This window comes from Corythoichthys intestinalis, chromosome 22, assembly GCF_030265065.1.
Source record: "Corythoichthys intestinalis isolate RoL2023-P3 chromosome 22, ASM3026506v1, whole genome shotgun sequence".
NCBI classification, from domain to species: domain Eukaryota; kingdom Metazoa; phylum Chordata; class Actinopteri; order Syngnathiformes; family Syngnathidae; genus Corythoichthys; species Corythoichthys intestinalis.
The window spans coordinates 11,072,100-11,098,252 of record NC_080416.1 but is presented as its reverse complement, the minus strand read 5'-3'; the positions used below and the strand labels follow the sequence as shown (position 1 = coordinate 11,098,252).

General features: G+C 37.4%; 2 protein-coding genes across 4 annotated transcripts in view; one reads left to right on the top strand and one right to left on the bottom strand.

Annotated features, from left to right (window-relative positions):
• The first annotated feature begins 784 nt into the window (after window positions 1-784).
• On the top strand, window positions 785-11,448 carry bet1 (Bet1 golgi vesicular membrane trafficking protein). Of its 2 annotated transcripts, none has more exons than XM_057828197.1 (4): window positions 785-896; window positions 8,604-8,710; window positions 8,787-8,843; window positions 10,917-11,448. In XM_057828197.1, the coding sequence occupies exons 1-4, from the start codon at window positions 890-892 to the stop codon at window positions 11,070-11,072; spliced, it is 327 nt and encodes a 108-aa protein (XP_057684180.1). In that variant the 5' UTR covers window positions 785-889; the 3' UTR covers window positions 11,073-11,448. The 2 variants fall into 2 exon arrangements, with proteins under 2 accessions (XP_057684180.1, XP_057684179.1); XM_057828196.1 differs by lacking the exon at window positions 785-896 and adding an exon at window positions 8,272-8,449.
• The window catches only part of zgc:85777 (uncharacterized protein LOC405871 homolog), a 35,177-nt gene continuing 18,386 nt past the window's right edge, over window positions 9,363-26,153 (bottom strand). For both annotated transcript variants that reach the window (XM_057828193.1, XM_057828194.1), the window contains exons 3-9: window positions 21,318-21,447; window positions 16,815-16,921; window positions 16,572-16,739; window positions 13,961-14,134; window positions 13,550-13,711; window positions 13,319-13,469; window positions 9,363-11,716 (exon numbers count right to left, since the gene is read on the bottom strand). In XM_057828193.1, coding sequence (XP_057684176.1) covers window positions 11,626-11,716; window positions 13,319-13,469; window positions 13,550-13,711; window positions 13,961-14,134; window positions 16,572-16,739; window positions 16,815-16,921; window positions 21,318-21,447 — 983 coding nt within the window. In that variant the 3' untranslated portion in view covers window positions 9,363-11,625. The remainder of the gene's footprint in view (window positions 11,717-13,318; window positions 13,470-13,549; window positions 13,712-13,960; window positions 14,135-16,571; window positions 16,740-16,814; window positions 16,922-21,317; window positions 21,448-26,153) is intronic.

The following is a 26,153-nucleotide window of genomic DNA, read 5'->3' as shown; positions in this document are numbered from 1 at the left end:
ACATAACCATTCACGCCTTCCCCACAGTGTCAAGTGCATACTAATGACCGCATAACCATAACAGCAATTTCAGTGTACCTTCGAATTCAGCAGTCTCAAATTAGACTTCACTTTGATAGTTAATGCAGTTATTGCAATTTTGTTGTGTTATCACAATATACTGGTTTATTTACATTTCAAAAACCAGAAGTCATTCATTTACGAATGTGATTGCACTTTAGTTTACATATTTAAATGTTCAGATATTAAGATTTGAATGAGGCAAAATAACATGCTTTTTCTCTCAAATATATTGTTATAATCATTTTGTACTGTAATTATTTTCTGTATAAAAAAATAATCATTTAAAAAAATAAAATTGCCATGCCCTAAATTTTTTAAAAAAATATTGGGCAAAGCAAATGACCGTCTAAGGTGCTAGTCATATGATCTGTTCAAAATAATTTTGACCCATTATAAAGATATATTTTTTGTTCATTTCATTCATTTTTGTTGTTTGGTTTAATGCTTTACAACTTTTATACATATATAGGAAAGTCAATTACATGCAATGCCCCCCCTTAAACTCCGCTTATGCATCCAATCCATGTTGACTGGCAGGGGGGAAATGAACGTATATTAATTATAGCAACGCTGTTAACTATGCGCCAAAATGAAAATGAAGTACTGAAAATCAACAGGAAGTGAGCCATGTGAGACAGAGAGAGCAAAGCACCCCTATGGAATTTCTTCAGAAATTACATTTTCTAGTTTTTTGGTGCAGTTGCTGACCTTGCCTGATGATCCATCCCACCAGGAGGCAGCACTCGTCTTCTCTTCTGCCAAACCCATTGGTGGGAGACGAATAGGATAGTCCACTCCAGGTCACGTCTTGCTGAAAGTCATCTGAATGAATGGTAAACAAAATAACATTAACATTTGATGTTGTTAAAGATGATTACCTCCATTAGTAGTTCTCAACTTTGTAATGAATGCAACCATCGCACTGGTATTCCCTTCACTAATCAATTAGTCACAATTATAAGATTGCCTTAACCCCTTGATACTAACGAAGACGCAATTTATTACGTTTGAGAGCCGGGGACCCTTGCGTGCATGGAATTTATAATAGAGAAATAACCAATTGTTTTTAGGATTTTGCTGATGCTTATGGACTAACACAGAATGATAAAGAAAACAGTAAGTGAATGGCAACAAATTAGCATGTTAGAGTCGCTGCCAAAGACGGGTTTTCATGTCAATTGTGTTTTTTATGTTGATGATTTTGGAAGAAACAGCTGCATATAGTAAAAGCTAGAGGTGTACCGATGATCGATCTGGATCGATAAATGGATTGGTTAAGCAAAGATCCAATTAAATCAATTGAAACACACAACAACAACAAAAACTGATGAAAATCTTTTAGATACACTTTGTGTTTTTTAAATCTATTTAAATGAATTCAAACTGTGTTATTGTTTAAAATACACCCCGAATCATCAGTCTTTTTAATATCGGCAAGCAAGGGCGTAGGTTTGGTCTCAATATTGGTAGGGACGATATAACAGCACAACCTCCATGTACACTTTTTGCTGGGGACGGAACCTTAATAAGACCAAACAGATTGGGTGAACGGGGGTCAGGGCTACATTTCTCACAAATATTAACCTATTCAATTGATAGGCTAATGACCATAAAAATAAAATAAAAATTGGAGAAAGGGGGTAAACCTCGGTTCACTACATTTCTCACAGTTTAATTCACGTTACCAGCAGAAAACTCAAACACATTTCTCTCTAAGCAGCTTCCTACTCGAGTTTTGAAGGTTAGAAAATTCACACAGTTTAATGTTATGCGAACTCTGATGCATGTCGGACTTTCAGTAGCAAAATTAGTGGTGTGTTACTCACCTCCAAAACATTGACGTGGCTGCTGCTGGCCGAAAAAAAAAAAAACCTTGAATATCTCTTCTCTCAGAAGGGATATTGTTGTTGACATGTTGCATTTCTAACAGACTGTGAGAGTGTGTGTGTTTGTGGTGGGAAGGGGGGGAGGTTCAAGTCATCAGCCAATCAAACATGCGTGGGGGGGGGGGGTGGACTGCCACATTCAGCAATTGAAAAGGGGTAAATGTAAGTCTGGACATAATGAAAGTAATAATAAGGTCAATTCTATCCTTACAACCTATGGGAAGACCATCTAAATGATCCATATAACTGAAGTGATTTATAATGCAAATAAGGTTTCTTAAAAGTTGGTGGGGACAATTTAAGCATTGTTATGTCCCTAACGTCCCTTTGCAAACCTACGTCCTTATCGGCAAGTATCGTATAGTCCATAGAACTGATATAGCATCGTCATAAAAGTGGTGATTTACACCTACTCACACTTTACTCCTGTTTATCTCATTACCTGCCGTTGACGGTGATAGACGTCCGATCCATTTTGAATAATAAAAATGGCAATCTAACTTTTTTTTTGCTCACGCAGTCACTCACAAAATCTAAATAAATTGGATGTCTATCACTGTCAATGGCACGGAAACATGATCAGTCACTTCACGCCAAAATCAGCGTAGCAAATTGTGAATTATGCAGATTGATGACAGGATTCTTTGTGCTGTAAATGTGGTGCCGATTCTTTCGATTCCGCTCTTTCTCATAGGAAAATTGGAACAAACACATTCAGTGAAAAGGCAATGATTCCATCAGTCAATATTTCATTAGCATTTGAAATCTTTGCTGTTAGCGTCAAACGATAAAAGTTCAATTTAAGCATTGAACGCGGAGAATTTTGCAAGAACAGACACTCAAGCGAGCCAGAGGCCGATAGCAGTGAATAATAACGCGTTTCCCGTGAGGCGACGTCTTATTTTACTTTGAGTTATAAGCTCGCTGATGAGGAGTGACAGGGATGCTCCGAGGGGGATTCAACAACCCGAAGACCCGCCACGTAAAAAGTGATCAGGTTTTTCTCTCGTTTAAACCAGTTTTAATGCTTGAAATGTCCAGATAGTAGAAAGCATCCTTTTGATCTTTCCTGACTCATTCATTGCTTCTTCTCCTGGAGAAATTAGCTGCTCAATCTGCAGGAGTATGCAGTGAGAGGTGAAGACTTCTCATTTTCAGATTAATTGCACTCCTGTCTTGCCAGATGGCTACCACGCCTACAGGAGATCCTTATGCATAATGGAGGATATTAAAATGGTTATTAACGACGATGGCCCGACCTCTGTAGTGGACATTTCCGAGAATGTCGTTTACGTGATTTCGTGTGGTTGAACAGGCGATAGACATCAATAGAAGCTAATGATGAGTCGGAGTAGGAACCTATGGGAATTTCACGATACGCAATACAAGGCTTACGATAACGATTACACCATGTTACAGTACAGAAAAAAAATTACCGTATTGGCCCGAATATAAGACTGCCCTGATTATAAGACGACCCCCTTTTTTTCAAGACTCAAGTTTGAAAAAGACTTTTTGAACACCAGATTAATTTTTATACAGAAAATAATTACAGAACATCTGAAACAAATAATTATAACAATATATTTGAGAGAAAAAGCATGTTATTTTGCCTCATTCAAATCTTAATATCTGAACATTTAAATATGTAAACTAAAGAGCAATCATATTCGTAAATGAATGGCTTCTGGGTTTTTAAATGTAAATAAACCAATCTATAGTGATAAAACAACAAAATTGCAATAACTGCATTAACTATCAAAGTGAAGTCCAACTGTAACTGTAGTCTTGAAACAAATCTGAATAAGGAAAAACATTGCAATAAAATAATGCAAACTGGTTAAACTAGTAGCCGAGATCTGTCATGACAGAACATCGCTTCAATGATATCTGGCGCCATCTAGCGTCGTAAATGGGGAGAGTAGCTGAGATCTGTCATAACAGATCATCGCTTCAATGATATCTGGTGTCATCTAGCGTCGAGAATGTGTATAATGTCTAGACCGCGAATATAAGATGACCCCCTCTTTTTCAATCTTAATTCAATGCAAAAAAAAATAAAACACCGTTTTATATTCAGGCCAATACGGTTAATGTTGTTCCTGGCTTTTAATCATGTTATTTGTGTTGCTTGGGTCCAATCTAAATGAAAAAGTGCCAATAATAAGGTAAAAGTTTGGTTTTGCTATAATTATAGGCTATATTCCAAATTTCAGATTTTACGTCCTAGTTATGCAGAAAATAGTATTTATTGTTAAATGTCATTTCTTCGTGTTTTATGTCAAAAGTAGACTAGGTTCATGCAGGTCTTAATGCACAAATCTGATTTTTTTGTGTTTTTCCGATTCGGGTGAGGCATTAAAGTGCGTATGACAGGAGAAAAAAAAGTCTTAAATAGTATTATCATGTGAATTAGAATCATATTTTGAGACAATTTGACTATATAAAACAATTTGGCAAAGCGTAGTTGACAAGAAATTAGTCTTTTAATCTACCGGTTAGCCACGCCTACCATTATGGGGCTCTAGCGTCCCCAACAGGAGGATGACGTCGTGGTTTCATCTGTTTTACTATTCAGCCCATTGATGGGGAATTATTCAGAAGGGAAAATGCGACGAAGAGAGCCGCAAAATGTCATTGTTTCAGTCTCTCTACTCCAATTTTTTTTTTTTTACAGGATATTCTTTTTATCCAAGTATTTTCCCCAATAGCTAAATAAATGGTATGATCATGACGAATAACAGTCTTGTGCTAAGTGGAATATGAAATGACAAAACTGCATTTATTCAGTACGACATGGCAAAATTCCTCCATAATGGTCAAAACTGTCAACTTCACCTTTACTGTCGCGCCTCGCGAACGATATTTTATGCCACAGTAGTTAGTCGGGTTTTTGTCATTTCCCTGCCCCAGCTTCGGAGAATGTAAACAAACCAAGAGGCGTGACAGCTAGCCGACATGCTAACCCGAACCGAGTGACATCTCAAAGTCTTATTTTCGCTTTTCGAAGCGAAAAATCACACAAAACTAGCCCGGATTATTTCACATGGCGGCGGGGTTGTCAATTGTTTTCGACGATCGGCAACCCGCCTGGTGGCGAGCAAGTTACAGCTCATCGTTCCACTGCTGCAGGAGAGCTCATTTGCGGGGAAGCAGCTGGACAATGACCGCCGGACATACCGGCCGACGTCGGAGGAGCACGTAGCTGCCACATGGTCAACACGTATATGGCAAAATAATGCTTTACTACACGGCAAAGACAAGAGTCATAGGAGAGCGGCTGCAGTTGTTGTGCAGCTAACATGGCAGAATGTGTCTGAGGAGAGCTTTTCTACATGATCAAACGTAAGTAAATAGTCCTTTATTTATAGAAAGTCTGTAGTGTTTACTTTGGAGTCGCTGTATTCGCGGCCATTTTTAACACAAAGTTAAAAAAAAAAAATAGTTCGGGGGTTAGGTTTGATGGGTTGACGCTCTTGTATCCTCGGATTGCAGGACAGCTTGAACTTGTTTGGATGTTAGTCAAAGTTCTTTATCCACCATCGGCACGTTTCGTTGAAATCTCTCGTCAATTTTTCTTTTCCGTCCACATCTAGGGAGGTTAGCCACAGTGCCATGGGCTTTACACCTATTGATGACACTGCGCATGGTAGACACAGGAACATTAAGGTCTTTGGAGATGGACTTGTAGCCTTGAAATTGCCCATGCTTCCTCCCAATTTTGCTTCTCAAGTCCTCAGAAAGTTCTTTGGTCTTCTTTCTTTTCTCCACGCTCAATGTGGTACACACAAGGACAAAGGACAGAGGTTGAGTCAACTTTAATCCATATTAATTGGCTGTAATTGTGATTTAGTTATTGACACCAGCTGTTATGTGCCACAGGTAAGTAACAGGTGCTGTTAATTACACAAATTAGAGAAACATCACGAGTTTTCTAAGGGTGCCAATACTTTTATCCAGCCAATTTTTGGAGTTTTGTGTAAAACGATGGCCAATACTTTTGGCCAGCAGTGTATTGTCACATCCATGAAGATGAATTAATCTTTTTAGACATTGTGTTGATTTGGCACTAGTAAATCTGTTAGCAATGATCTGAAGTTAAAAAAAATAAATAAATAAAAGTTGAATTACAGTAATCTAATACTAGATTAATTGCAATTGAGATTCATTTCTTTGTGTTGATCTGACTCATTTAAGGCTGTTGTAAATGTTGGTCTGAAGTTTTTCTTAAAAATGTTTACTCACATTCATCTATTTCTAGATTACTCACGATTGCATTGTTTTTTTGCGTTGATTTGACTCAAAGAAATATGTTACCAGACGGGTTCTAAAGTTTGAACAAGTTTAATCCAATCAGTCTACTGCCAGATTAATTGCAGGAAAAATACATTTCTTATTTCGTTTCTTCTTAAAAACGTCTATGTCAGTTGAAATGAACAGTGCGGTTTGTTATTCCCCCACAAACATCAACTTTATGGAGGCGTAAATAATCTCATGCCGATATAATGTCGATTCTATGGACAACTATGCAATATTTGCGAGTATTACTAAGTCTGCCAGGGTTTGATTAGGGGGTTGACTAACTTGACTTTGCTTAATTTATTCCAATATTATGTACACATTTAAAACAATCAGTTACATTTCACCTAAACAATCAAAATTACAAAACATGATGACTTTTTTTGCTTATTTTTCTGCTGAAACATTTCCAGCATTTGAAAGAAAACCATTCATTTGAAAAGAAAATGAATTGGACTGAGTAAAATGGTTGGATGAAAGCAATCAAACTTGACCAATTTAGACATAGTCACAGTCTTCTATCATGTTCTGCTTCGACAATAGAATTCAATTTAAAATTCTATTTCATGGTCTGTTTGCACTCTACATATCAAAAAACTCTCACCTTGTTGTACAACAAAATTTTTTCGTACAAGAAGTTCCATATAGTTGCAAATACTTTCAACATACAGCAGACACTGTCTTCAAACATCTATTCCCACCCTCAAGAGTTATCGGATGTATTTAATCCTCCCAAATCCACAAAGGCAAATTGAACTCACGCTCACAGTTCAATCAATATTTCTCTTTCTTTGACATCTGTGTCAAGGTCACATAGCAATACCTCCTGTCAGTGTCTAAAGGGATGAGTGGCTGAGATTTCAGAGGCATTATGGTAGATAAAGGTTTAGAGATGTTTATTTATGAAATAGTAGTTTACCATATATCCACGTCACGATTGTCATTCTAATCTCCCGTATCATAAAAGCTGTCTCCTGAAATATTGGTTCCAAGCAAAGTGCGGGATTATGTATGGTTGGCAAAGGAAACAAAAACAATCCTTAATGGCATCTTCAGGATATTGTAAATATGGAGGAGCTCTTTTCAATCTCATATAGAATTGAGGGATGTGCAGTTAAGACCATTATTAAATCCACAAATGATATTTCATATTTGTGCCCAATTTATCATGGTCACGTTTCAATGTCAGTGGTGGATGAAAGCAGCGACACGGCCATTTACAATTATAAAAGTCTATACAACCCTGTTTTAGTTGTTTGTTGGAGGATGGAAAAAATAGTGGTATATTTTAAATGGTGAAATACAATTTCAGATAAAATGTTTTCCAAATAAATGCAGATACATTGAACATGTAGTATGAACAAGCATGTAAATGCACTTTTATTACTCCCTGTCAATAACGTTTGGACTAAGAACCCTGACCATAGATATCACAAATATTATGCTAGATGTCTAAAGGCGGAGTCTGCGGCGAAAGTAACTGGCACCATCTTGCGTCAGAGATTTACTTTGAGTCTGGTCCACGAATACTGTTCACTCGTTGAATTCTTGACAGATTTGCAAACAGGCTGGTTCATGAACGTGATGATTGTGTGGCTGGATATTGAAACTGCTATATTTAATTTCAAATAAGTAGTTAATTTAGTGCATCTCTCAAGAAAATGAAAAATGAATCTATCTGAAACCCCGTTGAAAATTGAGCAATTTATAGCTTTTTCAAACGTTGACCTTATCGTTGAATTTAGCGAGTTGCCCCGACCTATAACGGCCGACAATTGATAACGCTTACCTCCAATGGCTCACAGTGCACATCAAACATCTAGTTTAAGATATATGATGTCTATAACCATGACCACTAGCCAACATTAATCTTTATTCATTTTAAATCCCTCATATTATTCTTTCAACTCAGTTACTAGTATTTATGCTTTTGAACAACCTTACGTTGATATATCTTCTGTTTTATGCTCAATATCTATCAATTTTCTATCAAAATGTTTTGGTCCTCCTCAGCTTCCGTTCAATGAACAATGACGTGGCATATGCTAACGTGCATCGGAAGTAAATGACGGGGGCTGGCCGATAAAGCTTCACAATATTTTATGTGGCCTAATATTCATGATTCTTCACATATATTATTAACACAAAGACAGATAAACAGCGTTAACGTCAGTGTTTCACAATGAGGCGCGCTAACTTGGGTAAGACATTTTTGTAAATAAGTTCACAGTTGCTAACGACACCGGGTAGCTAGCAAGTATGCCTTCCACGTTTATCCTTTAGTTACATTCTACATGCAATTATGATTCATTACCGGCCAAATAAACATGTTGTCATTATTCAATTTTCATTTAGGTGAAGCAGCATCTGGGAACTATGTTGCAAGTGGATACAGTGTGTACGAAGAGGAAAATGAACATTTACAGGAGGGACTGAGAGCCAAAGTCAGCGCTTTAAAAAGTGTAAGGAGTTTTTAACTTACCGTTTCTAAATCGTTACTTATTGTGCAAACTATTTACTTTTAACATTTGTTTTCAGTTGTCTATCGATATAGGAACGGAAGTGAAGTACCAAAATAAAATGCTGGATGAGATGGTGAGTTCTGGCATCCTATTAAAAATAAAAGCATGTCTTATTTAGTCACGTGATATTAACTCATTGACTGCCATCGATGGCGTCATTTCAGTGTTTTTCTACCTTTTCTGAGTCACGGCACACCAAAACAAAAAATGTTCCAAAATTACTTTCTGTACGTTATTTTTTATTATAAATTTCTCAATATTCATACTTACTCAGTGTGAAACGAGTCTGTTTAGATGAACACAAAGCAAATATTCTGGCAGGATTCTTCAACAGCACTCAGTCTCTCTCTGCTTTTATTTTTTTGATAGTAGTTAGGCTTGAAAAAGCTCAGAATTATCAGACAAGGGGGACTTCAGCAATGTCTTTAAACGCATCAGGGTCAAGCATCTCGCTGACAATGGCTTTGCAGGCAGGTAGTATGAGTTTCTCTGCCACAGTGTGGGACTTTTTGGATTTAGCAACAAGTTCAGCAACAAGGTAACTGGCTTAGAGGGCTTTCTAATTTACCTTTGTAGTTTTTCTAAAAAAAAAAAAAAAAAAAAAATGCCTGTTTCTCTGTTTTCAAATAGTCAAACAAAATAGTCCATCAACTTGTTTTGAAGCGACGGAAGTTCGTTTGGAGATGACGATAAACTTGCTTGGCACCATGGCGCTGTTGGATAGCTGCTCGTGTCGCATTCAAGAACTGCTAGGATTTCTAGCCATCAGCCACCTTGCTGTCCTCGAGAATGTGTTGGAATAAAACAGAGGGGAGGATTGACGGTTGCTGTCCTCGAGAATGTGTTGGAAAAAAAAAACATTGGAATAAAACACAGAGGGGAGGGTTGACGGTCATCACATATGGATAAGGTGGCTGATGGCTAGAAATCCGAGCAGTTCTTGAACGCGACACGAGCAATACTTCGCTCATCTGCACACGACCGCAACCTTCCACCTACTCCTTCCTTCATACCGCAACTCCGCCTGACGACGTTTAAAAAAAACGGCGAACAATTTTATTTTTACATACTATTACTTTAGTTTTGTATTTTATATTTAATTTTTAAAGCTATTTCTTGTATTTATTGTTTTAAAACTTCCCGTTTTGTTGTTGTTGTATTGTTCATTTTATTGTTAGTATATTTGTTACTATGTTGATTAAAGGTGGGAATCTTGGGGCACCTAACGATTCAATTACGTTTCAGAGGCTACGATTCGATTATAAAGCGATTATTAATCCCCCCACCCCCAGCTATTAGCTGCTTTAAATGTTTCGTAAAGTAGTTACTAAAATTGTACAAAAATCCTCTCAGGTTTGAATAAACTATTTCAGTATCAAGGTAACGGTTCAAAACAGTAAATAAAATACTCAAGTACCAAGTCTATATCAGCAGCTTTACACTACATTCAATTAATTTGTTGTGAATCAACCGTTAAAATTGCTCCCGTTATTCCATAATTTCCCTTCTGTCTACTTTTGACATGTCAAAGTTAGATTCAAGCCAATATAGGAGTATTTTAGATTAAAAGTTAATAGTAGGTTTGCTACAACAGCCTTTCAGAGAAGTCTACTGCTTTAAGATGGCGGCTGTTTACTAACGCCCCCGAGTCTGTCATTTCGCATCTAGTTCTGTATACATGTGATATCTCCCGTAGCATTATGTGGGTGTAGTTTGTAGCGGCTGTCGGCCGCAGTCCGGTATTACTGTTTTTTTATCTAGCGGCGTGAGTTGAGCATGATGTTTATTCTCGGTCCGGTCCTCATTGCATCCCGAAGACCATGCTGACTGTGTTTTAGTTCCGCTTGGCATATTCCAGTAATCGGAATTTGGATGTTTGTGAATCGTTCTCGAATATTCCACGGCCGAATCGCGAATACTCTAACAACAGGAAATTTCGCACTCCTCTAATGTTGATGTACTTGTGTATTGCTCAATATTTTCGATGTATATTTGTTGAATGTAAATTCAGACATCAAGGCATTGAGTTTAAGGAGAAAAAAAACAGTGGAAGCTGCATTTCTTATCAAACTAACAATGCATTTCAATCACTGCGTTAACTACTATTTGGATTGAGATTTTTTTTTGTGTTCAATTTCCAAACTAGGACAGCGACTTCGATTCAACAGGCGGTCTTCTCGGCGCCACCATCGGCAGAGTCAAAAAGCTTTCTAGAGGCAGTCAAACCAAACTACTGTGCTACATGTTGCTCTTCTGCCTTTTTGTCTTCTTCGTACTCTACTGGTTCATCAAGTTGAGGTGACGGCTACCTCTTTTTGGACTCTGAATGTCCCATCACACACCTCGGAATGGCTTAAGTTCATTAAAAAAAAAAAAAAAAAAAGCCCAAAGCTGACTTGCGAACGGTTATATTGTCCTGTGAATAATAAATCCCTTAATGTACAGAGCTAATTTAGGAAAATTACATTTACATGGATGGAAGAGATGAGAAATTCCACCGTTGACAATTTGAGAAACGAGTGTGTACTGTAATCAGTTTATAATGTCATCTTCATAACGCTGGGAGTAAATAAGTTACACAATTCTCTCTGAGAGATATCAGACTACGAAATGTATTTTCAATGTAAATAGATCTTTTTAACCAATAAACATTTACCAGGTGGTTCCTTCAATTAAAACTGACAATGTCTTGTTTTTCAAACACCGGAAACACAAATTTTTGTCTTGAGGTGATATTTACAAATGTAGACTTAATTATTCACATGTTAAATGAAGCACTTAGGTGATAAGCGTGTTCTCCTCGTCAAAATTAGTTTCATAATATCACATTTCCAAGACGATTGATGAGAAAATCCTTATTTCTTGGGGAGAATGTCCATGTATTTGCAGATAATTCCGAGCATGACCTCATCAGCTCCTGCGCCGATGGACATTAACCTGGAGTCTCTGTTGGAAGACAACGTCAGTGATTTATCATCTCCAGTGCCACTCCTACTTCAAACTATATACATGCGCTATCACTAGATGTCAGTACAGTGTCAAATGACGCCCACTGGAGGTATTTTTCCTCATAAAGAGCTTAGACAAAGCTCAACTTAAGGGGGCCCACAAGGAGGCCAGTTATAATAACAGTTTCCTAGCAACGTTGATCATTTATGAAAAGAAAAAAAAAACGTATCCAATGTAGAGGCAGCACAATAGCATATTCTTGCACAAATATAAAATTTTCTGATAGTGCTTGTGAGGGGTTTTACGTCTTAAGACTATGTTAAACTAGCATTTAATTCATTATAGGGCTGCACCTATCGATTATTTTAGTTAAATAAACTAGTTAGTTCGAATGATCGAGTAATCGGATAAGGAACATAAAATACCTGAGCTGAGCTTCAAACGGTATAAAGAATTGAAGATCTAAATAAAAATAAAGAACAATTGGCTAACTTACATAGCAAAAGTCCGCTAGCTTAATTGCTATAAAATTCAAACTTTTTTAAACACTGCTCTGAACAAATGGTTCAAACGCATATTCCTATAAACTGGGGCTGTCAAAATTATCGCGTTAACGGGCGGTAATTAATTTTTGTAATTAATCACGTTAAAATATTTGATGCAATTAACCGACATACCCCGCTCAAACAGATTAAAATGACAGCAGCGTAATGTTCGCTTGTTACTTGTTTTTTGGTGTTTGGCGCCCTCTGCTGGCGCTTGGGTCCAACTGATTTCATGTGTTACACCATGAGTGAACATTGTGTAATTATTGACATCATCAATGGCGAGCTACTAACGGTAGTTTATTTTTTGATTGAAAATTTTACAAATTTTAATAAAACGAAAACATTAAGAGGGGTTTTAATATAAAATTTCTATAACTTGTACTAACATTTATCTTTTAAGAAGTACAAGTCTTTCTATCCATGGATCGCTTTAAGAGAATGTTAATAATGTTAATGCCATCTTGTTTTATTGTTAAAATAAATACCGTACTTGTGTACCGTATGTTAAATGTATATATCCGTCTTGTGTCTTATCTTTCCATTCCAACAATAATTTACAGAAAAATATTGCATATTTTACCGATGGTTTGAATTACGATTAATTAATGTTTAAGCTGTAATTAACTCGATTAAAAAAATTAATCCTTTGACAGCTCTACTATAAACTAAATTATGAATGCACAAAAAAATTAGCTCAAACAAAAACCTATTAATTAATTAATTAACGAATACTCGAAGCAGCAAAGTTTAATTCGAATCTTTTTTCTAATCGAATTACTCGAATTAATCGTTGCAGCACTAATTAATATTTGTAACAAATAGAGCTTGTGGTGGCCTTTTTTGAATTTTTTTGTTGCTTTTGTAAGTGGCCAATTCTTTCCAAATGTAGTAGTAGTGTGTTCAACCATTACATGTGTTATTAATGCACCATTAGTTTGCGTTGTGTGGTGCCTTATAACATCCCTGTTTTTTTCTTTATTCATCAAGTCCTGTTCCTCAATATTTAATTGAATTTAATCATTTTGGCAATCATGAAGGATAATACAAATACCTGTAGAATCTGCTGACGAGCACATCACTGGTGAATCCCATTCCTCCCCAGTACTGGAGGCAACTGTCACTCAGTTCCCTGGCCAGGCGCCCCCCTTTTAGTTTGGCCATGGATGCCATTTTTGTGACATCATTACCTTTGATATACAAGGCTAAAACCAGCACAAATACAACTATTTAGTCCCTTTTTCTTTTTTTTAAAGATTAATCTCCAGTGATAATCACAATTCACCTGTGGCTTGATAGAGGAGGGAACGTAGCAACTCCACCTCAGTTTGCAGCTCAGCCAACCTGAAATGGACCGCCTGGTGATAGAGGACGGGATTATTGAAAATCTTCCTCTGCCGAGTGTAGTCGATGGTCTCCTGAATGACGACGTCCATTGTGGTCAGGACTGGAGGAGAGTGAGATATGCATTCCATCTTGTCCTGCTTTATTTCTGCTAAATTCTTCCAAAAACATTATCGGACTCTTGTCAAAATGAAACCCAAACATATTTTCCTTAGACGAGATTACTGGTTTGACCTCGGTGAACTTAATCATCGTAAAATGTACAACTGACAGTAACAGCGGTGGGAAATGGATGACACGAGAGCAAAGGACAAATAGAAAGAAAGTGAGGTAAGAGGAGTAAAGTTCTCACTATTGGCCACAGCCCAGAGTCTCTCTTCTTGAAACTGAAGCATCTGATAGGTAAAGCCCATGCCTTCCTGACCGATGACGTTTTTGCAAGGAACTCTGACATCTTCTAAGAAAACTTCGGCCGTATCTGAGGACCACATGCCAAGTTTGTCGATCTTGCGAGCAATGTGAACTCCTACGACGGGAGAGGGAGCGAAATCAGTTTATTGGCCGCCATTGACTGTGATGGGTGAATCAGAATTGGTCTAAAATTGATCAATTTTCACACTGACCACACAGTAGCTTTGGCATATTAACAGTTACAACACTGAAACTAAGGAAACAGATCAACAACCTTCTTACTGTTTAAATGGTTTTAATGCTATTTAATAATTAAAATGAATGTTTTACTGAAGGAACCTTGAAGAAATGTACATTTTCTGCAATTAATCTCAATTACTGAGATTAATCTAGTTATGAGATTAATTTTAAATAAATAAAAACAAATGTTGATTTACTTGAGTGTAATCAGCACAAATTCGACAAAAAACAAAAAAACGTTACTGATCGGCTGCCATTGACTGGGATAGACGTCCAATCCACTTTGACTGGCAGTCCTCACAGTCAAAATAGATTGGACAAATTTGAACATCTGCCGCTGTCCATAGACTTCATAATGTATTGACGTCTCAGATTGGTCATGCACTGCTTCTCGCATTCAAGTAGGGGGCTGCCCACATCAAGAGGAGCTATTCGCAAACACGCACGCAGCGATCTAACGCCGGATTTCTATTGAAAACTTACGAAAGCTGTACCGCATGCAAACAAGAAGGATTGTTTCGGGAGGGATTTGTTCGAGGATTCAAGGTAATTATTATATTTTTCGTACCATGCACGCATTTTGAAACGTTGTAAAAAGAAATCAATGGGAGGAATTAACCGCTACTGCATTGGTATCATAGTTCGCAATATTTACGTAAAATAAATGCTAACTGCACGTTTTGTTTTTTATATTAACCAAGAATCGATACTGTATTACGTCCATATCTATAAAGAATTTGGGGATTTAAGCATTTATTCACAGGTATTTTCACCGGAAAAGCTAAGTTTAAATCAGGTGGCCACTGGCTACATTCACTAACAGACTACGGTAGCATTGTACTTCGACATATTCACGTAAAATAAACCCTAACTGCACGTTTTTTTTTGTTTTTTTTTTTGCTTTCAACCAAGAATCAAGACTGTTTTACGTCCATATAAATAAAGAATTCAGGGATAAAAGCATTCACAAGATTTTTTACCAGAAAAGCCCTGTTTACATCAGGCGGCTGCTCGCTACATTCACTAACAGACTAGCATTGTACTTCGACATATTTACGTAAAATAAACGCTAACTGCACGTTTTTTTTTTTGCCTTTAACCAAGAATCGAGACTGTTTTACATCCATATCTATAAAGAATTCAGCGATTTAAGCATTTATTCACAAGAATTTTCACCAGAAAAGCTCTGTTTAGATCAGGCAGCCGCTAGCGACATTCACTAACAAACAGGCATTGTACTTCGACACATTTACATGAAATAAACCCTAACTGCACATTTTGTTTGCTTTTAACCAAGAATCAAGACTGTTTTACATCCATATCTATAAAGAACATAAGGATTTAAGCATTTATTCACAAGAATTTTCACCGGAAAAGCTCTGTTTACATCAGGCGGCCGCTAGCTACATTCACTAACAGACTAGCATTGTACTTCGACATATTTACATAAAATAAACGCTAACTGCACGTTTTTTTGCTTTTAACCAGGAATCGAGACTGTTTTACGTCCATATCTATAACAAATTCAGGGATTTAAGCATTTATTCACAAGAATTTTCACCGGAAAAGCTCTGTTTAGATCAGGCAGCCGCTAGCGACATTCACTAACAAACACGCATTGTACTTCGACACATTTGCGTAAAATAAACCCTAACTGCACGTTTTTTTTTTTTTGCTTTTAACCAAGTATAAAGACTGTTTTACATCCATGTCTATAAAGAACTTAAGGATTTAAATATTTATTCACAAGAATTTTCACCGGAAAAGCTCTGTTAACATCAGGCAGCTGCTAGCTACATTCACTAACAGACTAGCATTGTACTTCGACATATTTACGTAAAATAAACGCTAACTGCACGGTTTTTGCGCTTTCAACCAAGAATCGAGACTGTTTTTACGTCCATATCTATAAAGCATTCGGGGATTTAAGCATTTTCTCACAAGAATTTTCACCGGAAAAGCTCTTTGTCTGTGATTCCACTCGTTCAGCTTTGACAGCCTCGCCAACAATGCAGGCCCCCTATTTATCGGCCCCTCATCCCGTCAATACATTATGAAGTCTATGCGCTGTCATTGGCAGCCACTGAGTGAATATCCTGGCGATTTGTGTTAAAAATGATTCATGAATAAACTCTCACTTTAGAAACTTTAACTACAAGTATTCTATTTAAAAATATTTAGTTGTTGTAATAGGAAAAACAATTAGTGTTCTAACTACGGAACCAATCATTCAACCATCCTATTTCAAATAGATTTGACATCTTTCACTGTCAATTGCAATGAACAATTTAATGATAACTTGCTGATCTTACCTGGCAGGTTCATAGGCAAACAAATAAGTGATTTGTTCCGATGCGGGGGTCCGTCACTAGTGTTGGCGAGGAGACACATCCAGTCCGCTTGGGTGCCGTTGGTGGTCCACATTTTGCCGCCATTGATGACATATTCGTCCCCTTGTCTCACTGCTTTGGTCTTGATACCTGTTTTAACATCATGCTAAGGAAGTGTCCCTCAACTTGTCGGTTAAACTCGAAGAAAGGAAAATAAGAACCTACTTGACACATCGGAACCCGCCCCCACTTCACTCACTCCCAGACAGGCAACTTTATCCCCCAGGACGCTCGGAAGCAGAAATTCTTTTTTGAGCTCGTCTGAACCGAACCTGCAAAAACACACAGTTGACAAGTTGCACTTTTGGAGTCTAAAGTCAACAAGTCTGACATTCAGGCAAAAAAAAAAACAACAACTCAATTTTAAAACAGTTCTGCTAGGCTTAAGGCAATTGCGTCTACATCCATTTTTTAAACAATCCTCTCCTGTTATTTTGACCTCGTTTCGGGCAAGAATTGTTCCCTTAATTAAACTCGAGAGACACTTCCCGCTTATTTCTATGAGCTCCATCTTATGTCACTAGAAGTCACTTCATTGCAGGGGAATAACAGAACATGGGGGAGAAATTTCACTCAGATGTCATATAATAGTCTGGGGTGAGGCTTGGTTAATTAACTTTGTTTACCAACATGAGACATTCCTAAAACCCTCCCAGTAAAAAATGTAAAACATGTAAAGACACGTTTTTGGCATTGAATAAGCTAATAGTTCAAACAGGGTGTGTTTACAAGGTGGTAGAAAAAGAAATGCGTAAATTAAAATGTCCTGGGTAGGCATGTGCCGATATGATATTCTGACGGTATGATAACAGTAAGTCAAAATATCACTGTTTCACGGTATTGCAATTACAGTTCTAAAATGTGTTACTTTGAGATATCTGGGCTTAAAAAAATCTTTTTTCCATTGAACAGGATTTTATTTTTCAAAACATATTAGCAAACTGGAACATAAGTATGATGCAAAATATTCTAAATATAATAAAAAGTAAATGCAGTCCTTTAGGTGAGCCTAAACCCAAAGCCACAGCTCAACATTTATCCATCGGAACAAACATAATTGCATTATTTTCCATAAAAGCCTGTGTGTATGTCTTGTATTATGTTTACATTATACACATACTCTCTTTCTCAACACAGACAGTTGCCAGAGAAAAAAGCATCACATGTTTAACCACCGCTAGACACACTAAACATGCTGGAGTCAACTCTCGTAGCTGGTGGGAAACGTTCATAACAGTGTTTACTAACCTTTAATTTTGTAAAAATGCAAAATCATATTGCAGGTATTGCCTTCTCGGCAGCCACCCTCCACAAAACATGTTTTACATGTCGGCTGGCCCTCGTCCTCTAGGCCGTGGCTGTCTGTAACTTTTCTGTAGCTGAAGTGTTCCCATACTTGCGATTTCGTTTTTGATGGGGGAAAAAGTTCAGGAGTTTTACCTCCTCTAGCCATCATGTAGCACAGCTGACTCACTGACACTGAGCAACAACCAGTGGAGGAGAGTTGAGCCTTTCAGCTGCAAGCAAAGGATTTGTCCGTGTATTTTTGGGACATAAAAAATAGCTAATACCTTAGGGACGGTATGGTGTAAAATATTTTCGGTTTTGAAACCTTGACGTTTTCATACCTTGAAACCTGCAATCGGCACATGTCTCGTCCAGGAAGGTGCTGTCACTATTAACTGATAAATCGGAAAATAATTATGAAATTAATCAATTTTGGCCATCACCGCGCAGCCATAACATAGTATATTTCTTCCTTTGGGGTGGATTTATTATCAAAAGCAGTATTAAACCAGTGTCATCTTTGTAAAAAAAAATCACAATGCAAACTAGAGGAGCAGACCACAGCCTAACCAGCCAAATTCAAAGCATCACCATGTTTCTGACCTTTGACCCTTTCGCTTCTCATCATATAACCTACCCTGCAAATTTAAGTTAAATAGGCGAATTCATTACTAAGTTATCTCAAAATCCCTTTTCTGTGACCGTTCACCTTATTACCCTAAGTCTCTTCAATTTCATATTACAAACATATCCTATAAATTTGATAATATTCCCATTATTCGTTCTTGAGTTATCTTGAACACAAGCATACAAACAAACAGACAAACAGAACCGAATAGACAGCTTCACCTACTGGTGAATGTAACACTGGGTATGTTTACACGGACAAAATTTCTTCAATCCGATCAGCGTTCAGATTAAAATTATGATCGCATGCAATGTGTTCATGGACACTAAAAGTAATGATCCGATTAGGTCTTGCGTGTTCATGCATCAGAATGTCAGTTGGAACAAATTATTTTGAAGTTTTTAAAGCAACGCTAGGTGACTTTTCAACCTTTATAAAATAGTTTCATAACATTTGTGATGATATGTCGACTGACAACTAGTTGAATGACACCTCGTTTATATCTTGAGGGGGTCTGTGTTGCTTTCACCAGCACTAATTACCTTTGAGGAGGGTGGCAGGAACCCTGCCACACACACACACACACACACACACACACAAAAAAAATACAAATGTTCTGACTGCTTCACGGCATATGTCACTTCCCCTTTCCCAAATCATTATAAAGACGTAAGTCAAAGCGTACGCTTTCAAGCAAATTCAGCAAAGATGGCAACGTAACAAAAGAGACAAAAAGTTTTGACTGAGGAGGAAAAAAAAGGGAGGTTACCAGGATTTACAGAGTAAATATTGGCCCGGCTTTCACTTTCTGTTGCACTGACGAGATCAGGTGGGGTAGGTGGGTTAGCCACACTAAGCCACAGGTTGCTAACCGTCATATGCTGTTGTTTAGCCACAGCTGGATGCATTACCTTATTACTATTCATCCTTACAGAAATGTCGTTTAATCCATCTACAGGCAACCGGGAGATCATGATTTTACAACACTGTGCAATCTTATTTTTGAACCCAAGTGTTCGCTAAATTGTTCAGTTACAAACAAAAAAATACCGTTTGTATTTTCATCCATTCTCTTGTTGTTGTTGTTGTTGTAGTAGATGAATTCATAGGTCTAAAACAGTTTTTTTCATGTCCATGTGAGCTATTTTTTTTTTTGCTAAGACAACAAAAGCGCATGAACAGGACGTAGTCGTAATTACTAGGGCTGTCAAACGATTACAATTTTTTCATCAAGTTAATTACAGCTTAGAAATTAATCGTAATTAATCGCAATTCAAACCATCTATAAAATATGTCATATTTTTCTGTAAATTATTGTTGGAATGGAAAGATAAAACAAGATAGATATATACATTCAACATACGGTACATAAGTACTGTATTTGTTTATTATAACAATAAATCAACAAGATGGCATTAACATTATCAACATTCTGTTAAAGCGATCCATGGATAGAAAGACTTGTAGTTCTTAAAAGATAAATGTTAGTACAAGTTATAGAAATTTTATATTAAAACCCCTCTTAATGTTTTAGTTTTAACAAAAATTTGTAAACTTTTCAATCAAAAAAATAAACTAGTAGCCCGCCATTGTTGATGTCAATAATTACACAATGCTCATGGGTGCTTAAGCCCATAAAATCAGTCGCACCCAAGCACCAGCAGAGGGCGACAAAACTCCAAAAAACACAAGTAACAAGTTGGCATTGCACTGTGCTGTCATTTTAATCTGTTCGAGCGGGGCATGTGCGTTAATTGCGTCAAATATTTTCACGTTATTAATTTAAAAAAATAATTACTGCCCGTTAACGCGATAATTTTGACAGCCCTATTAATTACCAATGTGGAAAAGTTCATCTTTCCCACAGCATGTAAAGGCAGCATGACCAAATATACCAGAGAAGAATAGTAGAAGAGGAAGCCCTACTGACTTACGTGTCAACAAAACATCGTTCTGTCCATTTAGACAATAAACATTAGCATTATTTTATGTATTTTTCCCGTTTTTCCAAAGCCTTTTGATATTTTAAAGATCTTTTAATATCTCCAGCAACGTGTTCGTCTCAGTCTTCCGCTCGCTTTGCTTCTACTAATTTATGGGAATAAGAGAAACTCATAACTGAAGTCACAGGTAAGGACGGTTTATTCCAAAATTTTGGTATAAATTGTTTTCATGCGCAACGATCGGATTATCAATCAGCATAGACTACCCAACTCCTCAGAATAGAATCTTGATCGGAATGGGCTGGATCGGGTTAGAACATGAAAAATCGGGTGTGTCCATGAAGCATTTTTATTCTGACTAGGCTTTTAATTAGAATAAAAGTGTCCAATGACACAATGACAGTTACATAGATGGTATTTATTGTCCAACTTTACTTGGTGCATAGTATTTTGTTCCAAAGCACATTTAGGACTAAAATGTTAATGTGATTTACATATGCCCAGATTGGTCGCCTACTCACAGAAATAATCAGGGATTAGTCAACTATCCAAATGCGCTTTTGTCGCAACCTTAGTTACTTGTTGCTTGAAAAACATCTATATGCATATCTGTCTGGCTTTTGCTCCATCAGTGAAAGCAGAAGAAAAAGGGACAAAGCTGCCGTGATCCCCGGCCGGCGTTAGAGGCAGATTAGCTCTTCTGCTAAATATGCAGCTCCACACAGCAGTGATGCCAAAGTAAGCTGTAGGCGGACAGCAGGAATAAAAGGATTGGGGCCGTGCTTTGCAGGAGTCTTTCAGAATTGTTACCTGGCCAGCGCGGGGGTCGTCATGTCCGTCTGAACGCCGATGGCCATGGGGATTCCTCCGCAGCGGATGTGACCGAGCTCTTCGGAAACTGCCACACTGTAGCTGTAGTCCAGTCCCAATCCGCCATATTCTAAAAATGAAACATGTACACAGTTGGAAATTGTCATCCAACTTATTGAACCATGTTGTGATCGATGTCCAAAATGGCAGCAAATGAGTTAAAACTCTTTTTGTTAGTTTGCTTTTTTAGTCTAGTTTTTCATCACAATTTATTTCTGTTCATTTGACTCAAGGTAAACTGTTACAAGCTTTGGTTTGAGGTTTAAAAAAAGTTTAATCGCATGAATCTATCGCTAGATTAATCGTGATTAACTGCAGTCTTTTGGCCAAAAATACTTATTAGTCTTAGTCAACCAGTATTTTAGTCATTTCAAAATGTGTTTGTCTTCGTCTAGTTATAGTCCACAAATTAGCATACAAATTTAGTCTAGTTTTAGTTGACAGTTACTCAAAATGTTTTCATCTTTAAAATTCAAGTTTCATTCCAATCAAACATAGACAGACGATAACATATTGAGCAACGACAATGCCAAATTTGTGATGATAATGCACTCAGCAGGAAAAGTAGTACATTATTTTCAATTAAACCCACCTAGAAGCCATGAATTGTATGTAAAAAAAAAAAAAAGTTGAGTGTTTGACTCATTTGCTCCCAAACACATATAAATACGTTCTATTTTTAATTATTTCAGTGTCCCAAAGACGTATTTATAGGTCTTTTACGTTTTCGTTTTTAAAAGAGACATCTCTGGGTTCTGATTCAATTTAGTTCCAAAGCACATAGCTGAAAATCAATTTTAAAGCAATAAAACTGGCCACAGAATGGCAGTAGCGCATTTGGTAAGACCCGTAACCCGATTCAACGGCAACGAATGGCTGGGCCACACGGCCGGGGCGCCGGCGGAAGATGACCGAATGGAGTACAATCTAGAGGATGCCCGGGATGCCAGGTGCTGGACAACTGAGCAGAATGACCGGGACCACCAGTGCAGCGGACGATGCCGTTGAGTCCGTGCTGCTCGCCGAGCAGACCCCGCAGAGACTCAAAAAAATCCATCTTCATAAGACAGGCGGTGATGAGGGAAAAGTTTACCCGGCTGTCGTGGCCACAACAGCGTCATCTCTCAGTTAGTTATGTGTAAATAAATTGTTACTTTGCTATCAAAAGCTCTATTTGTCTTGTTTTTTATGTTATTTTGTAAAAGGAAAACATTATTCAGATGTTTGGGATGTAACTGAAGCAGAAAATAGCTGTGTTAAAGTCAAAGTTATGTTTGAAATGTACGCTTTCACAAAAAGCTCAATTTCTGTTTTTTTCATCAGAAATTGGAAAATTGCTCAAACTAAGCTATTTTCTAATGATGATTTCTAAAGAATGGAAAAATATATGAACTTACTTTTTTTCCTGCTGAAAGAAGAGAGTCTAATCTTTCTTTTGGTGGCTTCCATGTTTATATAACAATAGAACAAAATTTTCTGTGGGCCTTGCAAAATCAGTCAAAATCCAGTAAAACGGCCGGGAGCAAAGGGGGTTGCACCGATGAAAATGGCTGGGAGTGAATGAGTTAAATTGCCTTTCAAGATGACATGTCTGTTCTTGGTGCTGGATTCTATCAAATAAACCCCCCCCCCCCCCCCCCCCCCCCAAAATGCGACTTATATACTCCTGTGCGACATATATGTTTTTAAACTTTTCATTGCGCATTTTTTTGCTGGTGCGACTTAAAGTGCAAAAAATACGGTACTAAATAGGGTTCTTCCGATTAGGCCTGTCGCGATAAAAAATATTAGTGTGCGATAATTATTCTCATAAATTATTGCGATATGCGATATTATTGCGCCCCCCCAATTTTTTTTTAAAACCAATTCACAATAACACAGTGAGAATACAGTATACATTAATAGATACATTCAAAAATACTTTTTAAGAAATCACAACTAAAAACAATAGACCATACCTCTTAAGTTAAAAAACAACAACAATATTGATACCGCACAGCACCACAGAATAAATGTGTTTAAAAAAAAAAAAAAAAAATTAATAACTTAAGTATTTAGGCAAATGAAAACTTTTCCCCGTCATAGCTTCTGCAATGGTGTTCCATAGGGATGCAACGATACAGTTAAGTCACGGTTCGGTACGATTTTTGATACGGAGGTCATGATTTTCGATCCGATTCAATACATTTAATGCTCTGTAAAAAAAAAAAAAAAAATTACATTTTTTGTTTCGTTTTTTTTTTTTTGCTAGCGAGCAAAAATTAAATTGCAATCATATAAACATGCATTTTAGTGCATAATATTTACTGTATGTGCTTACTTCTTACTGATCTGAAAAATGTTTGTACAAAAGTGCTGAGAGCAATCTTTACAGTTTGTAAAGTGAGGCAAGGCACACTGTTGATTGCTACAGCTTTCTTAGCAGCTAAGTTTACTACATGAGCAAGACATCCTATTTGTGGTCCGAATCCATCTGTGTCACGTACTGAATTAACAATATTTGCAACATTATCTGTAGTCACTGGTATGGAATGATTTGGCCTTCTTAACTTCCATTCAGTCATGACAGTTTAGAATTCATTGATGTAGTATATGGACTACGTAACCCATAATCACTCTGTGCTCACGTAGCCAATGGCATGGGACGTAGCACATCTAGTGTGCCATTTTATGATATCTAGTGTGTGCGCGCATTAAAAAAGTTAACAAGCGCCGTTGAAGTCACGTCTGCTCATTACTACACAACACCAGCATATGACACAGCGCTCTTAATTTCATTCAGTTGTTTATTGTCAAAGCGAGGTTGTTCGTAGCAGCCTAGTCGGTAACAATGTTTTGGCGGACTTCGTTGTAAATATCCGGTGTTGTGCCGAAAAACAGCCACCCGCGTGAAATGTCACTCCTGACGGGAGCGCCCACACGTCAACGACACCGGCGCGCTGTAGATGGTCCACAGTTACTCCGGAGCATTGATGCGGCCGGTATACGTTGAACAACAGGATATAATGGGAACGATTGGCTCCGGCGCTAGTTTTTGCCGGACTTGGAACGAAGATGCATTTTGCGCAGTTGGTAACGAGGAATCCGAACTTTTAACAGCACGTCTGCCGCACGCGCGCACGCACGTGCACGCGAGGCGATAAATTGCAGCGGAAAAATTACCGCCTTCATTTTTATATATCGCGCGATAAATGGAATTATTGCATATTGCGACAGGCTTAGTTCCAATCATGTTTTTTTGCTCCCGATCCGATCCTGATCGTTTTAGTTTGGGTATCTGCCGATCCCGATATTTCCCGATCCGATTGCTTTTTTTTGTTGCTCCCAATTCCAATCATTCCCGATAATTTTTCCCGATCATATACATTTTGGCAATGCATTAAGAAAAAAATGAACAAAACTCGGACGAATATATACATTCAACATACCGTACACAAGTACTGTATTTGTTTATTATGACAATAAATCCTCAAGATGGCATTTACATTATTAACATTCTTTCTGTGAGAGGGATCTACAGATAGAAAGACTTGTGACTTTGTATATTGTGACTAAATATTGCCATCTAGTGTATTTGTTGAGCTTTCAATAAATGATACTGTAGCCATGCCCAAATGAATGATGGGAAGTGGAACCATGACTGTGCGTAGTGCTACCAATTGATATATCTTCTCTGTGTTGGGAAATAACATAAGGTGTTAAGAAAAAGATCAATTACTACCTTGCTTCCCCACATTGCTTCCCATGATATTTCTAATCGTAGGGAGAGGGATTGTAAGGCTTTAGCCAATTAAAAAAAAGGCTCCAAAGACTGCCAAAATTCACGCTACTCATTATACGCTGCCTTTTATCTCTCTATATAGGTAAAACGGAGCCATTACAGATTGAGCGCGACAATGCGTGAGTGGGTTGTGCAGTGCATGCATTAATTGCGTTAAATATTTTAACGTGATACATTTTTAAAAAAATTAATTACCGCCGTTATCGGCGTTATAAATTTGATAACCCTACCTTAAGCCTAAACTTAAGACTCTGGATGAGTGTAACATATTATGTTTGTAACGTTAATTAGAAAACGATATAATTAAAAAATATATATATATTAAAAAAAAGCATGGCCGATATTTTTTTGCCGATTTCGATACTTTGAAAATGACGTGATCGGTGCCGATCGATCGGGACATCTCTAGTACTAAATATTAAAGATTTTTAAATCAATGGCAATATTTTTTTAGGTGTTTCTAATAACATAATTTAGTGAAAGAGAGAAATTGTGCCGTATTAGAGCCTACAAGTCTTTAAATCTGAGGTACCCTTTAAAGAATGCCAATTTTCCGTACTGCATGACGCCTTCCATTGTAAACCAGCAGGGGTTCGAAATGTATCTTAATGCATATTATGTGCAATTTTCTTTGTTATATGCGTGTCCAGTGTTAGTTTCCTCAACTGCAGTGTAATAAACTGCTTGGAAATCATCAACATTAGACTCGCTTAGCCTTTCAAATATAACCTGGCACTAAACTAATTCCGCCCAATGCATGATTGACATCAGCGCTCACTGCTAATGAACAATTAGGGGCAAATTTACCACACAATTTAGTTATGGAATTGAGAACTGCGCTATCAGCAATAGAAGGGGGATAATGGTCCAAAAGAGGGAAATTAGGGACAAACATAAGAGTGAGAGAAGAGATACTAGGCCAAGCAAACTCAAAATGGGGGTAGGAAAAGGCCGAGCCAAAACTAAGAGGAAACAGGTGCAGCTGGAGCGTGATA

What these genes read in the sequence shown, in the direction of transcription:
- bet1 (XM_057828196.1), top strand. An exon ending in AAGTCAGCGCTTTAAAAAGT is followed by an intron (nt 8,711 to 8,786) that starts GTAAGGAGTTTT and finishes ATTTGTTTTCAG; the next exon opens with TTGTCTATCGATATAGGAAC. An exon ending in ATAAAATGCTGGATGAGATG is followed by an intron (nt 8,844 to 10,916) that starts GTGAGTTCTGGC and finishes TTTCCAAACTAG; the next exon opens with GACAGCGACTTCGATTCAAC.